Here is a 16,601-nt window from a genome sequence, read left to right as displayed (position 1 = left end):
CCTCCAGATGTTTCTGGACTACAACTCCCATTAGCCCCAAACAGCATAGCCAGGGATGATGGGAGGTGATCATGGCTACAGATGCAGATTGCTCTCTGTTGGATGTTTGTACGTAATAACCTTTTGGGTGACGATGCACAGTTAGAAGTTCAGCAATGCAATTAAACTTCCCACAGCAGACAAAGTGTAGCAGAGGTTGTTTTACTTAGTAAACACAAAACGCACTATACACACAAACTATACACAGTTGCTTCAGGAACGCTTCTCTCTCTGAGCCCAGAGAGGGTTTTCAACTTTCAGAGTCCTTGCTTAAAGTTCTCAGCAAGTTCAAAAAGTTTGAAGTTGCCAAAGTCCTGCAACTTCAGCCTTCTGTTTCTGCTTTGCAAGTCTTTCCAGTTCTGTCTCCAACAATTCTTCTACACAATTCACCACCAAAATTCTTCACACCCTCAGAATGCTGTAAATTGGAGGTTCTGATCCAACACAGCCATCATTCTGCACAGCAACAGAAATAAGACAGTCATGAGTACTCTGCAACTGCATCTTGAAGAAAAACCGTTTTTGTACCAACTTATGGAGAATTAACTCATTCTTTAACCCTCCCTTGCTCCATTATCAACCTGATGAGCAAGGAGATAGATTGATATTCATCCAGTCTGTGGCACTGCAGTGGATGGAGAGGCTGGTCTCTTTAGCCCAGGAAGCAACTGCAGTGGAGGGGTGTGCATGACTCCCCTGCATAGTTTATTGGCTGACTGCCACAGAAGACAAATGCAGCCATTAAGATTTAATTTGCATAATTGTTCAGGCATCCTCCTGTCTGGTGGTGGTAAGGAAAGAATAGAAGCTTACCTGCAGAAAACAAGCAAACCTGAAGAGTTTTCCTCCCATCAGTGATGCTTAAGAACTACTGGTAAAAAATAAAATACACAAATCGAGATCTTCCTAGTACTGATTTATTTTAGCCATTCACAGTATCTAGCACTGCTGCGTTTATACTCATTATGGCCCCTCTCTTCAGCATTTTTTCCCTAGTGACCAGCTGTGGAGTATTGTGAATTGCATTTTGAAGTGCAGAGTATTTTCTTGGCCTTTGGCCTTCCAGGTTAGCACTTTTAAAGTCTCCTAGCTAGTAATGGGTTAATCAGCTGTCACGCTGAGAAGTGAATTTGGATGAGCTATCATTAAATTCTTATAAAACATTGATTTCCTTGGAGAACGTTTCCATCAAACATTTATATAACCTAGAAAAGTCCAGTGAGACAGACACACTTATAAATATGTTATTTTGCACATTTGTAAATGTTATGGATGGGGAAGGAATGCTGAAAAATGTTTACTGCCAACAGTTGCTATAAAGATGGAAAACATTGCTGTTGTCTTAATATAATCCTCCAGATTTCGTATGGAAGTGGCTTATAAAATATTAATAACTGTTTTCCTCTTTCATTCTGTGGATGGAGACATGCACCCAGGTACAGAGAGAGAGAGAGAGAGAGACTGACTGTCTGGTCTTCCTTATAAAGATAAATCCAAATACTGTGGATGTATTTTGCCAACTGCATCCAAGGGGGATCCATCCACAATGGGAGATTCATAGTAGATTGACCCATGTGCTTCTCTTAAGTTTTGACCTCTTAAGAGGGTTCTAATTCTCACTTGAAGCCAGTTGCCCTCCAGTTGCGCTGTGTAAAACATGGACTTTTAGTGTGACAGCAAAGCTGCAACTGCTTGAACGGCTTTTTTACCCAATGAACCACCCTCTGCATGTGCAAATTCTCAATCAAGCTGCTTTTGTTTTTGTGCTTGGTCTTTGTGCATCTTGATTGAATTGAACGTCCTTCCATTGTGCACTTCCAGTAAAGCCAGCAACTGCTGCTGCTGCTGCTTTATAAGAGCTCGACACCTGCCACACTCCACAGCCTCTTGGCACTGTACCCAGGCATCTTGTGGCAGGCCATGGCAAGACTTGTTTCAAAAACGTTGGAAGGTGGCTCGGGTTGCAGTTCTTTCCTTCCCTTTCCCCTTTTCCGTCCTCCCCTTCTTTTTCTCCCATTTATTTTCATGCCTTGCCTCTCCCATGCCCCAAATAATTATGCAGGAGGAGGAGAGTCTATTGATTTCAGTTCCAGAGGAGGGCATCCATCAAGCAGATGGGCTCGTCCTCCTTTTGGATGGCTTCCTAGCATATTTAATTTTTGCTCACGCTCGCTCTCTTTTTATTTTGGTCTACTGATTTCTTTTAAGAGGGTGGGAGAATCAAATCTGCTTGTAATGAAGAAATGGCAGGATCTTCTTTCCCATAAGTAATATAATTTGGTTTGGATAGCAGATTGGCTTTCATGAGCAATATGCTAAAGTTGTCAGAAGTGCAGCAAGAGCTTGACTAAAAGGATTCCTTTTTAAAGTTTTTCTTCACTTTCTTTCCTTCGATCTGCAAAATCTGAGTGAAATTTTTAGTATTTGTTTCATATATTGCATTCCTACCCTTCACACAATAAAGTACAGGAGTAAGATAAGCTGACAATAAAAGTAGTTGAATGTTGTTGTTGGCATCTGTCTGTCTCAAGGGACAATTGAGTATGCCTCCAGGGGCGAAGTCAAACTGCTGTATTAGCAGCACCGAAGTGACCTCCCCAGGACTCAAGCCTGGGCAGTGGATATGGAGGCCTAGGGCTGCCCAAACGATGAGGACCACCCCTCCCCCAGCCTCCCTCATGTGGTCCAAAGGAAAGCAGAGGTTTGGCACCAGCTTGGCTGCAGGAGTTTCTGGAAGGAGTCATACAAGGTGCCATCCAGCTATCTTAAGCACTCCACACCTGATTTGCGTAGGGTTTGCTCCTTAGCCTTTTCTTCTCCCAAAGATGTCCCTCAAGGCAGTGGAGGACCAGAGTTTTCCTTCTCCTAGATGGGCTACCTTTCCAGGTTGACGAACCCCATCTGCCCCTCACTTGCTTCTACAGCACATGCAGAAACCACCTTTTTGACTGCTATTGGTCTCATCCACTCAATCTGCTGGAGCCTGTCTTCACATGCAGGGGAAGTCCTCAACACACCAAGGGTTTGAGACCCATTGGCTACCCGCACCTGGTTTAGCAAGCCAGCCAAAGCTATTCCCTGGGTGTGGGTGCTGTCACATGCTGACAGCTTTTAGGAGCCACAGGTGTGAGCTAAGTACAGGGTGGGGAAAGGTGGTCAAACTACCCCAGAAAGAGCACTACCCCTCCCCTAATATCTCATACACCCCAAAGCAGTGGGTAGAACCATAGGAGCAAACTCCTAGGGGCTGAGGGGCCTTCACCCCACCAATAAAATATTTGAGGGGGCCGCCTGTGTCACTGTGTCATGTGATTGATTATGCAGGGTGGGGCTCTCCCCCCCCCCCGTTTTATTGAAATTGGCACTCCTGGATAGAACAGTAGAAACAAGGTACTGAAAACAACGCAATGGAGTCTCCAAATAGATATCATTAAAGGCATGTGGACTTTAACTCTAGTAACTGAAAGTTAACAAAGTTGGTGTCAGGCAAATATGTCCAAGGACATTTCAAAGCTTGGTCATTGCCACTGAGAAGGTCCGTTTTCTTACAGCACTTACTTAAGATCCTCTTCAGAGACCCTTCTCCATTGTCCCCAACAAGTACAGTTTATTTAGAGAGGAGCCTAAGCCCATATTGCTTTCTGGAATTTGGGAAAAGAAACAGCAGCAATCCAGCTAGGATACGAGCAGGAGCTGGTAAATCAGGTCACCCAAGCTAAACAGATCAGAGTTGCAAGATGAACATAATTACCCAGCAGTCAGGACCAACAACCAGAGAGGGAGTGAGTCTGAAAGACTAGAGAGCAGGAGAGAAATACACACAATGGTACCAATCCAGAATGCAAGCATGAGTTAGGCTTGGTAAGGCAGATCAGTGTTAAGCAGAGAGTTCTAGATTGTTTAATTGAGCTGGGTCCATTTCATTGATTCTATCTGATAAGCAGCCGCAGAAACCCATGTTGCCAGTTTAAGACGTGCTCAATTACATGGGAAAATTTGATACAATCCAAAATTGGCTGCATGGTGTAACTTTTTAACATGGTGTAACTATTAAACAAGATTTTATGCTTTTAGTACAAACGTAACTCAGCTTTGGACATCAGTTTCATGTTTCTTGTCTAGCGGATTGGACCTTCTGAGGCCGAAATCAACGTGTTGAGTAATGCATGTAAAAACATTGATAAATTATAACCTCTGTGTCCTGTAGAGCTTCTTGAGTTTCAGATGGCCTTTCTTTTTTATTTTTATTTTCCAGCAGTGCTGTGACCTGGGATATCATGCCAGCCTCGGTAGGGCACTCAGGACATTCCTGTCAGCAGAGCTGAACTTAGAACAATCAAAGCACGAGGGCCTGGATGCCATTGAGAATGCTGTGGAGAACTTGGATGCCAACAGCGACAAGCAGCGCCTCATGGAGATGTGCAACAATGTCTTCTGCCCACCCATGAAGTTTGAGTTTCAGCCGCACATGGGAGACATGGTTAGTTTTATTCTTTTTCATAAATAATCATTTAAGGGAATTTCCAGTCCAGTCACAGTAAGGACTGTGGAGGGAATCAAGTAAATTGTCTTGAGTTGGTCAGTGACTTGACATCTTGGCCTTCAGCCTGGGCATCAAATTCTGGAAGAATGTCCGAATTTAAGCAACATATATCTTAATGAATAAGAAGAGAAAGTGAATTTGTAGTACAGTGGTGCCTCGCAAGACGAAATTAATCCGTTCCGCAAGTCTCTTCGTCTAGCGGTTTTTTCGTCTTGCGAAGCAACCCTATTAGCGGCTTAGCGGATTAGCGCTATTAGCGGTTTAGCGGCTATTAAAGGCTTAGCAGATTAGTGGCTAAAAGGCTATTAGTGGCTTAGCGGCTTAGAAAAAGGGGAGGAAGCGGAAAAAAATCGGAACACTTGCAAGACGTTTTCGTCTTGCAAAGCAAGCCCATAGGGAAAATCGTCTTGCGAAGCAGCTGAAAAACGGAAAACCCTTTCGTCTAGTGGGTTTTCCGTCTTGCGAGGCATTCGTCTTGCGGGGCACCACTGTATCAGTTTGTGGTATCTTCTCATTTGTAATAATGATGGCTTCTTAGAAAAGATCCAATTGTGTCACCCTTAGAATAAAATTAATTGGGGAAATAATTTACTGTAGAGATTGTCAGTATTTCCTAGCACCATGATAAATAAGAGAGTTGAAGCTCAATGTCATTACTATGTAGTATGTACAGGAATCGCTCACTGAATTCTAAACCATAAAAGTGAAGGTTGATATTTCATTGCATATCTGATTATTTGGTGGCTCTCTTGGAAAACTCAGTAGTAAAAACTCTGCTCTGTTGGCCATTAATTTATTTAGTTATATGTTTTCTATGCTGGTTGTTCTAATGATATCGTCTTCAAGCTGATCTCCTTCCTTCATAAGAGACTCTTTCGCTTCTCTAAGACCTAACTTGTACAACTATTGTCTTGTGAATCTGTCTCCTCATGGTGATCGCTGTTGTTCAAATGCTGGAAAATGGCTGTGAATCAGGCCTGAGAAACGAGGTCTCAAATTCAGTGTTTTAATTTATTATTTATTTAATGGATTTATAGGCCACTTTTTGTATTTACAAAAATACAAATCCAAGTACAGTATAAAAAACTTTAAAAATATCAATTTCATAGTAATACTAAAGCAAAAAAACCCCCATCATCGAGATAAACTATAGACCATAGCACAATAGCCCCAATTTATAACCCCAGTTTATATTAACTATTAAAAGCCACCAGGAAAAAAAGGTGTCTTACTGAAAAGATACAAGAGTTAAGGTAATTCAAAGGAGGATAGCAACATGTTTCATCCCAACCTGTAAGTTAGTTTTTTGTTTCTTGAGACTTTCCCCCTTAATATCTGCATGTAAAACTCTGACTGTTGGCATTATATATCCAGTGGGTCACCCAAGTTGAGTTTTTTCCGCTAATTCACAGCATAGGAAACAGAATCCTCTGTAAAACCTGTCACTGAATTTAACGTGCCAACTAAAAATAGCAAAGTCATCCATTTTTGTCCCCCACTCTCCCCTGAGCTCCTCCTGTATAACAAGATACCTTGTAAAGGCAGATAATTGTGCACGCTGGATGCTGAGCCATAAAACTGAAGCCTGGTATTTCATTGCATATTCCTCTGGTATTTATTGCATGTTTCCTTCATCTAGTGTATCTACTCCCAAGAGACTGTTATCACAGATGCTTTGCATTAGGTCTTTTTTCAGTGTTCTTATCCATGGAATTTTCTTAGCTGTTGCACACAGCTGCGATATATTAGAGTTCATGTTGTTGAAGAAGCAAGCGCCATTGGATCCCATGCAGAGTGTTACAACTTTATTCAAAGGGACACAATCTCTATCTTGATTCATGTCACTATTATGGAGAACGAAAGTGTTAGAAAATCTTTATTACTTAATGTTAAATTTGTTGTTGTATGTCTGCATTCATTGGGAAGTGAGCATATCTCAGTGATGCAGGCACCATCAAGAGTTCTGTTTTATACTATAAAATTCATTAAATTCCATATCTGCTCTGGTAATTGTAATCTCATGTATTTGCTATAACCCCAAACTTATGATTATTATTACAATTACATTCCAATTTCCCTCCAAGTTTATAGTGGCATACCTAATTCTTCCCTCCACCATTTTATCATCACAACCACTCTGTGAGACAGGTTAGGCTAAGAGATGGCCCAGAGTCACTCATTGAGCTTCCTGGCTGAGTAGAGATTTGAATTTGGGTGTCTCAAGATTATAAGCAAATGTAAAATATCCTAATATATTCTAGTATTCTAATATTTCAGTGAAATCTGAAAATACAGTAGTTCATCAGCCCCCATATTTGTCCCAATAATAGAGGCTTATGGTGGTTCTGAAACATGTTCACATGTCGGAGCAAATGATGAACCTTCCATTGATTTTTACCCCCCATAGAGCTGTATTGGATTTTTGTCTTTTTTATGGCATCATCTTGTTGCTTTGAAATCTGCCCAAGGGCTAGATGCACATCCAGCAGTGGATTTAACTGGCAATCAAAGCTTGAAAGAAACTCTCTTCCAACAATGTATGTTGAAATTCAGGATTAAAAATAAAAAATAAAAATAGGCTGCTTCTTTAAATTTGAGCATGTAGATATTGAGTTACCCTTAATGTTACAGGTTTGAGCAAGGAATGGAAGATTAAGATACTGCATTGGGATAATCATATCTTGGCTTCATAAGTTAAGATATGAACAAGCTTTTTCTTCTTCAGCACATCAGTCCCATCTCTCCTTGCTTGTTATATTTTTTTTTTTTTAAATAAGATTTTTATTGGTTTTACAAATTTTAAAAAACAAACAAACACTTAAGAAAACAAACATACACGTATAATTTCGTAACATATTTTCATAAACCTCTTTTCTGGGACTTCCCCATACCCCCCCCTTTCTGCATCCCAATGTCCATAATTTTATAGCAACTCCCAATTGTTACTTTCCAACCTTAATCATCTTAGTCATCTCTATATTCTAACCTTATGTCACTGTATCCCTTTGTTCCTAAAAACCAAAACACTCTAACATTCATTAAGTTTATAATAGTCCTTAAGATATCTTTTGAATTTTCTCCATTCTTCTTCCGCTGTCTCTTTTCCTTGATCACGGATTCTGCCTGTCATCTCTGCCAATGTCATATAGTCCATCACTTTCATCTGCCATTCTTCCAGAGTGGGTAGATCTTGTGTCTTCCAATACTTTGCGATGAGTATTCTTGCTGCTGTTGTAGCGTACATGAAAAAAGCTCTGTCCTTCTTTGGCACCAATTGGCCGACAATGCCCAAGAGAAAGGCCTCTGGTTTTTTAGGAAAAGTACATTTAAGTACCTTTTTCATTTCATTATAAATCATTTCCCAGAAAGCCTTAATCTTCGGGCATGTCCACCAAAGGTGGTAGAAGGTACCTTCAGTCTCTTTGCATTTCCAACATTTGTTATCGGGCAAATGATAAATTTTTGCCAGCTTGACTGGGGTCATGTACCACCTGTATACCATTTTCATAATGTTTTCCTTTAAGGCATTACATGCCGTAAATTTGATACCGGTGTTCCATAACCATTCCCAGTCGTCTGACATAATGTTATGACCAACATCCTGTGCCCACTTAATCATGGCTGATTTGACTGTTTCCTCCTCTGTATTCCACTTCAGCAACAAGTTATACATTCTAGATAAATTCTTAGTGGTAGGTTCTAGCAATTCGGTTTCTAATTTTGATTTTTCCACCTGGAAGCCGACTTTCCTGTCCTGTTTAAAAAATTCCATTATTTGACGGTATTGAAACCAATTTTCCACTTTATGTTTCAATTTTTCCTGGCTTTGTAATTTAAACTTATCTCCATCCTGTTCTAAGATTTCCCAATACTTCGGCCATCCGACCTCCATATTGAGTTTTTTCACAGCATTAGCCTCCACTGGTGACACCCATCTAGGGGTTTTATTTTCCAATAGATCTTTATATCTTATCCAAACATTAAACAATGCTTTTCTAACAATGTGATTTTTGAAGGCACTGTTAACTTTATCATACCAAAGATATGCATGCCAACCAAAAGCATTGTTGAAACCTTCCAGATCCAAAATGTCTGTATTCTCGAGGAGCATCCATTCTTTGAGCCAGCAGAAAGCTGCTGCCTCATAGTACAATTTTAGGTCCGGCAGGGCAAAACCCCCTCTTTCTTTAGCATCTGTCAGTATTTTAAATTTAATTCGGGGCTTTTTGCCCTGCCAGACAAATTTCGAAATATCTTTATGCCACCTCTTAAAACATTCCATCTTGTCAATAATCTGCAAGGTCTGAAACAAAAATAGCATTCTAGGCAATACATTCATTTTAATTACTGCAATTCGGCCTAACATTGACAGTTTCAAATTTGACCATATTTCTAAGTCTTTTTTGATTTCTGACCAACATTTCTCATAGTTATCCTTATACAAATTCTGATTCTTGGATGTTAGATAAACCCCTAGATATTTGACCTTTTTGACCACAGTCAATCCTGTTTCCTCTTGAAATTTCTCCTTTTCCATATCTGTTAGGTTTTTCCCTAAAACTTTGGTTTTTAGCTTGTTCAACTTAAATCCAGCTACCTGGCCAAACTGTTGTATTATTTCTAATACCTTTTTCGTACTAGTGTTTGGCTCTTGCAAAGTCAATACTAAGTCATCTGCGAACGCTCTTAATTTGTAATGTTTAGCTCCGACCTGCACACCTTTAACCTGCTGGTCATTTCTTATCATATTCAGCAAGACCTCCAGAACTGTAATAAAGAGTAATGGGGAGATCGGGCACCCCTGTCGTGTTCCTTTTTCTATCTTAAGCTCCTCAGTCACCACATTATTTACAATCAGTTTGGCCTTTTGTTCAGAGTATATTGCAGCCATACCATTCTCAAAACCCGGACCTACCCCCATCCTATGCAGATTCTTCTTCATAAAACTCCAAGAAATATTGTCAAAGGCTTTCTCCGCATCTACAAATATCAATACTGCTTTAGTGTTTATATTCACCTCTAGCTTTTCCAGAATGTCTATAACATTCCTTACATTGTCCGCCAGGTGTCTTTTAGGGAGAAAGCCTGCTTGGTCCTTATGAATCATCTCCATCAAAACTCTTTTAAGTCTTTTTGCCAAAATGTCTGCAAAAATTTTGTAATCCACATTGAGCAATGATATTGGGCGGTAGTTCTTGAGTTGGGTCTTTTCAGTCTCTGACTTTGGTATGAGTGAAATGTAAGCCTCTTTCCACGATTCAGGTGCCCTTTTTCCCTCAAGGATCTCATTGCAAACTTCTCTTAATGGTTGAATCAACCATTCCTTCAGCGATTTGTAGTATCTAGAAGTCAATCCATCTGGTCCCGGAGATTTGCCCAGTTGCATATTCTGAATGGCAGCCTCTATCTCTTGTTCTGAGATTCTCTGGTTCAAGTCCATCTTACTTTGCTGAGAGATGTTTTGTAATCCATATCTTCCAAGGAATTTGTCTATATCTTCTTCATTTTGCGGGCCTTGAGTATAGAGTTTTTTGAAATAACTTAAAAAGCAATTTCTAATTTCATTGGGTTTAGATATGTTCTTTCCATCCACCTCTAGGCTTGTAACTGTATTTAGTTTCTGCCTTTTCTTCAATTGCCAAGCCAAAAGTTTACCACATTTATTTGCTGATTCAAAAGTTTTTTGCTTCATTTGCTTTATCTTCCATTCAATCTCTTGGTTCATCAATTCCATATATTGGGTTTGATATAACTTGATCTCTCTTAAAATGTCCTGAGACTTTGGTTTTGTTCTTAATTTCCTCTCTCCTTCTTTTATCATTTCCAAGATCTTCTCTTTTTTCTCATTTTGTTTTTTCCTCTTTATTGAGTTTTGTTGAATCAAAAGTCCTCTCATAACCGCTTTACTTGCATCCCAGATCACTCTTTTCTCGACGTCGGTCCTCAAGTTTATTTCAAAATAGTCTTTTAGGGTCTTTTGGGCCTTCGTGAGAATCTCCTTATCTCGAAAGAGGGTGTCATTCATTCTCCATCTAAATTGACCAGTTATTGTGGGTTTCATCTCCATCTTCACGGCGTTATGGTCGGAGCAAGTTTTTGGGCAGATTTCCACTTTCTTAATCTTTGGAGCCAGTCCACTAGTAACCCAAATTTGGTCAATTCTGGTCCAGGTCATCATTGCTTGGGAGAAAAAGGTTCCCTCTCTCTCCAGAGGGTTCCTTGTTCTCCAAATGTCTATCAAGTCCATATTTTCTGTCATTTCGAAAAAAGTCTTAGGGAGTCTCCCTTCTTTAGTGACTATTAATCTTTGTGCCTTGTCCATATTAGTGGAGACCACGCCATTCATGTCTCCCATGATTATCATATTGTAATCCAAATAGTCCGTCAAGGTTTCATGAAGTCTCTTAAAGAAGTCAGATTTGCCTTCATTTGGTGCATAAATTCCAACAACTAAGAATTTTTCTCCATGTACTTGTATCTCCACAGCCAGATATCTCCCTTGTTCATCTTTGAATATCATTTTTGGAGCCCATTTCTCCTTCACATATATTACAACTCCTCTCTTCTTAACTTTATCTGATGAGATAAATTCTTGTCCTAGCCTTTTATTTGAAAGTAATCTCCTATGGGCTCTGGTTATGTTCTCCTTGCTTGTTATAAACCACGATTAAACCAGGAATTTAATCACAGTTTGCCATTTCAGCCCAACTGGGAAGTTATAGTTAACCAGCTTCAGTAAGAAGCAGAATTTCAAACCATGGTTTGGAATTGCTTTAAGATCCTTGCTTGTCTGAAACTGGTAAGCATGTTTTCCCACTTAGGACAAAACAGGAAACTATGTTTAATTCAAGACTTCATCATGGTTTGATCATGAGTTGTGCAAAGGGCAGAAATAAGAGGCCTGTGAATACAGGTAAAAGGCTCATACCTCAGTTTAATAAGCCAAGATAAATCAACCAACCCAAGCCAATCACGTCCTCTGCAATTTTTGTGTGGATGGAATTTTTTTGTGAGTCCTTGTCCCTTGTGTTTCCTTACAGTATATTAAATTTGCTTAAATATTTAATTATCTTTGTTAATAATGGGTAGAAATCTTGCTTGAACCAAACAGCATAGTCCTCAACCTTGGCCCTCCAGATGTTTTTGGCCTACAACTCCCATGATCCCTAGCTAGCAGGACCAGTAGTCAGGGATGATGGGAATGGTAGTCTCAAAACATCTGGAGGGCCGAGGTTGAGGAAGCCTGGCATAGTCTTTGGGTTCACCTACATGTTACATGTATCTCCACAATCCTTTTTAGGGATAGTTTTGACCCTGTCTCTCATCCTTGCTCACAGGTCAATGCTGGTCCAAGAAAAGCTATAGGCAGTATGCATTAAGTATTTATGCTAGCACAAAAGGACTTCCCTCCCTATCACCTCTCGCCAGTCCCAAATCTACTCTGGAGGGTTGAAGGAAAACCCAGAACGAATTTAGGGAGGTACATGGTGGGGAGATGGAGAGATTGTTCCATTGCCCAAGGAAAAGCCCCTGCATTGAAAAAAAGTTTTTTTATTATTTATTTATTTATTTAGCATACCACCCTACACCTGTAGATTTCAGGGCAGTTTACACAACATATCATTACAATATAAAAAATATAAAATACATAACAAAACTTAGAACACAGGCAAACCAATAAAACCCCTTCCACAGCACATTTAAAAGGGCATTCAGTGTCAAGTCAACCCAAGGCCTGTTTAAAGAGGAATGTTTTTACCTGGTGTGTAATGAGGGTACCAAGCAAACCTCCTTAGGGAGAGCATTCCACAAATGGGGAGCCAGTGCAGAAAAGGCCCATTCTCGTGTTGCCACCCTCCAGACCTCTCATGGAAGAGATGCACAAAGAAGGGCCTCAAAGGATGATCTCAGGTTCTGGCTATGTTCATATGGAGAGATGCCGTCCTTGAGGTATTGTGGTCCTGAGCCATTTCTCCTATGAAACCCTAGGACTTCATTTGTTCCGTGGCCCAGTCCACACATCTCATACATGTGCAGAGCTGAAGAATCAAATGTCTAGAAACTCTCAGAAGTTCCATTTCTTTTCCAGGTGTCCCAGCTGTGTGCCCAGCAGCCCGTGCAGAGTGAGTTAGTGCAGAGGTGTCAGCAGCTGCAGTCTAGGCTATCCACGCTGAAGATCGAAAATGAAGAGGTAAGCTAACAAATTCCATTTTTTATTGGTCTTTTCCTTTGCTGTTTTACCATAGTCTGGACAATATGTTGGAGGAGAGTAAGGGCAGCTGAGAAGATAAAAACATATAAGCTTCAGTTCAGGCACAATTTTTTAAGGCAACCAAACAGCAAATTTTAGATGTACAGTTGTGTACATAAGATTAAATCCTCAGTCTCCTCTCAGCCACTTTTCTCTGTAGACCCTGTTCTTGTTTATTAGCTGTGTTGTGTTATGCTTGGGAATCACAGACCCTCAGTTGCAGTAAATGACAAACCGAGTGATAACAAGGCATTTTCCTCTGCATTCTCACCTTCGCTCTTCTCCCTCCCCCCCTTTATAATCCCTCTCTTGTGTTCTCAGGTTAAGAAAACAATGGAAGCCACACTGCAGACTATCCAGGATATCGTCACCATTGAGGATTTCGATGTCTCTGACTGCTTCCAGTATAGCAACTCGATGGAGTCTGTAAAATCAACAGTCTCCGAAACCTTCATGAGCAAGCCAAGCATTGCCAAGAGACGGGCAAATCAGCAGGAGACAGAACAGTTCTACTTCACGGTAAGAGACCTGGCTTTTAACACGCTTGCAGCAAAGCTGATATGTGTTGCAGCTGGAAAACTGTATGTGTCGTCTGCAGTTCTGGCTAACAAGCTGTCAGCATAATTCTTGAGAGGAATAATGAGAATGGCCCGCCTACAAGTTCAGTGTTTGTGTGATTATCTCCCCCCACCCCTTTGAAAGCCTATGTTCATCCATGAAAGCTTTCGCCATAATGAATTTATGGTCTTTAAGTAGCCACAGAGCTCTTCGTTGGTAATATTGTTTGCGTCTTGTTAAGTGGAATGTAAGCAAAAATAACATTGCATCTAAACTACACATCACAATAAGGTGTCTTTGTTCCTCTATCAGTTTATAAGCTTTGATAGCTTACAGGTTGATAACAAAGTTAAATCTGGTGGTGATTTGATTTCAGGATGGAGTTTTGCAGTGAAAGAAAAAAAAATTCGCTGAAAATTGTTCATCGGTTTATCCATTGTTTCAATGCACATTTCCTGAAAGCTTTCCTGAAAAGTGGATGAAATTACAGCTAGGACCATAAGAAACATGGAAGGAACATAGGAAGCTGACTTATACAGAGTCAGGCCATTGGTTCATCTAGCTCAGCATTGTCTTCACTGGCTGGCAGCAGTTCTTCTTGGTTTCAGATGAGGACATTCCCAGCTCTACCTGGAGATGCCAGGAACTGAACCTGGGATCTTCTGCAATAAAAGCAAATGCCTCCTATTGACCTACAGCCCTTCCTTATCGTTCCCTGCCATCAGCATGTGTATTAACTGGATCAGTTGCCTTCTCCATTCTAACAGCCCGAGTTGTACACATGGAGTCCCCTTTTAATGTTTTTTTACCTACAACCCTGATCATTGGCTGTTCAGGAGGCTTCTATCCCCCGCCCCATTCCACTTTCCATGACTAACAGCTGACTAGTGATATTTTAGATTCTAAAAACAGGACTCCATGGGCATTCATTTGGATCAGGGCATGTATATAGAAGGTTTTTCTTTTTTAAATAAAAAAACTTGCTCTGTAACTTGCCCTTCTAAATGGATTTTGCAGTATTTAAAAGATTTTTATTCTTCTTAAAAGAATAATATTGTTCATGAATAAATGCTATATATTGGGTAAATTACTTTGGGCAGGATGGTTTATGTTGAGTCTTGCCTATAAATAGGTTTACCGGAGAGTGTATTACTCCCTTAGACAAGCACTCAAAATACTTCAAATGCCGCATTAAATTAAAAGGTCTGCTTAGAAAGAGAATTTATCAGAAAAATGTGGGTGGAGAAAGTGATTCAATTAAGAAGCAATTGACTTCCTTGGCTGTGCAAATGGCTATTTAATTGAACTTGCAGGTCTTCTTTTTCTAGAGAAACATATTCTCTTTTCTAACAAGCACGTACTAATTTTACCCGTGCACGGTGCTTTGTTTTCATTTGTACCATGCTTACCCACAACCCGTGCCAATAATATTAGACTTTTGCCTCCAGGGAATAAAAGTAGAGTTTGTCATGTCATATACATGTACTCAGGATAAAGAAGTGGGGATTGAAAGAGGCTGTTGTATAAACAGCCTTTTTTCTTATTAGTTCAAACACTTGATAGATCTGCTATGTGAGAGACTTATAAATAACCTTAATAAGAATTTGAGGCTTTGGTTTAAAACAATTAGATTGGGGTTTCTTGACATAAAAATGGGTAATGGCTGAGCATTCCTGTTAATGAAGGGAGGAAATGCAGGGAACAAAGGTAAACCATCAGTAGAACTGCATTTTCATATGACATAAGTTTGGCAGGACACAAGAGATGCACCGCTTTGAAGATATTTGCAGCACTCAGGGGTGGGTCTAAATTAGACGTTAGAAACTTGACATCGGAAAGGTCTTTTTTCGTTTGGCACTTTTCTCCTCCTGTCTAACTCTAGTGCATTATGGGAGCTTTTTACATGCCTGTCTACAATGGCGCTACAGGCGTGCCACCACCTAACTCGGGATATTTTCAGCAGGCATCTAAAATTATCCTGAGGCTCGATCTGTCAAACAACAACACTTGCACATCTTGTCGATTTTTATTTCCCCAAAATATGTCAAGGATCAGCTCATGCAGCCAGGGTTGATCATGAGTAGGGCTCCAGTTCTGGGTTTTGTCATATTTTAAAGAAGCACCTCTTCTTCATTAATCCAGTCTGGGTAGGCTTCATGCCAGAAACGTTGTTACAAGCAGGGTGCATATTCTGAAAACTCATGGACACCTTGGCCAGCCATTTCTGTAGGCAAGTTGCAAGCAACCCTAGTGCTAAGGGGGAGAGAGAAAAAGAGCTGTGCTGTTTCTTCCAAACTCTGCACAGTGGAACCCCAGTTATGTACCATCCTCCTTACGAACGCTTCAGATAACAAACTCCGCTAGCCCAGAAGTAGGTCTCCTGGTAGCGAACTTTGCCCCAGAATGCACGGCAACAGCGGGAGGCCCCATTAGCGAAAGCACGCCTCATGTTAAGAACGGTTTCGGGTTACAAACGGACCTCCAAACAGTTTAAGTTCATAACAGGAGGTACCACTGTAATTAGCTGGGCAGAAGATGGCTGCTTGTTAGGATAGGTTCCTGTCATGTCATGGTGTAGATTTGTGCTCTTCTCGCTGGTCAATCCCCTCTGAAGAAAATGACTCGGCTTGCTGTTTATTGCGCTAGCTTGAGTGCTTGTAAGTAAGTCTTGTGTGGCTCATTTTAAGTACAGACTTGTGGTTCTTATGGAGAATTATTGGGGCAATAGGATGTTCATAGGTATGTGGCAATGGAAGTAACTTCAATATACCGTAGTCCCCCTTTATAAATTGTTGCTGTTGTTTTCCTGTCTATTACAGTAGTATCCAGAAACATCAATCACAGATAAAGGCTCTCTTGTACAGATTGTCATTTAAAAAAAACCGTAATAAAATGCTAGTAGGTTTCAAATATCAGCAGGTTGACGCAGGTACCGCAGGAACATAGGAAAAAGGCAAGACTACAAGAATCCCCAGGATGGAAAATACTTTCTCACCCACCCTCCTGCCCATTTATTGAAGGCATTGCAGCAGCAGAAGGAGTGAAGGAGGACCATTAATCTTACAAATATATCTGGAAAACCTCTTTCCCTTCAGGAGCAAACACTCAGATTGTATGTGCTTACTGCTCCCTCTCAGAGAAGTGTGATGGAACAAGGTGCAAAACGGGAAATAGATTGACACTTCACATTAGCGACTCATGCTATGTGTT

The 16,601-nt window shown here is 40.5% G+C and overlaps 1 protein-coding gene across 7 annotated transcripts in view; it reads left to right on the top strand.

Moving 5' to 3' along the window:
- Positions 1–16,601, top strand: part of SRGAP2 (SLIT-ROBO Rho GTPase activating protein 2) — a 208,425-nt gene that overhangs the window by 135,931 nt on the left and 55,893 nt on the right. For 5 of the 7 annotated variants that reach the window (XM_081193416.1, XM_081193413.1, XM_081193414.1 and 2 more), the window contains 3 exons: positions 4,295–4,519; positions 12,672–12,773; positions 13,155–13,352. In XM_081193416.1, the coding sequence (XP_081049542.1) occupies positions 4,295–4,519; positions 12,672–12,773; positions 13,155–13,352 (525 nt within the window). The remainder of the gene's footprint in view (positions 1–4,294; positions 4,520–12,671; positions 12,774–13,154; positions 13,353–16,601) is intronic. The other 2 variants (XM_081193417.1, XM_081193415.1) reach the window with 1 other exon arrangement.

Source organism: Podarcis bocagei (assembly GCF_964188305.1).
Source record: "Podarcis bocagei genome assembly, chromosome: 5".
Classification (NCBI taxonomy): domain Eukaryota; kingdom Metazoa; phylum Chordata; class Lepidosauria; order Squamata; family Lacertidae; genus Podarcis; species Podarcis bocagei.
Note: the sequence above shows the minus strand (reverse complement) of the source record. Positions and strands in the feature narration are given on the sequence as shown.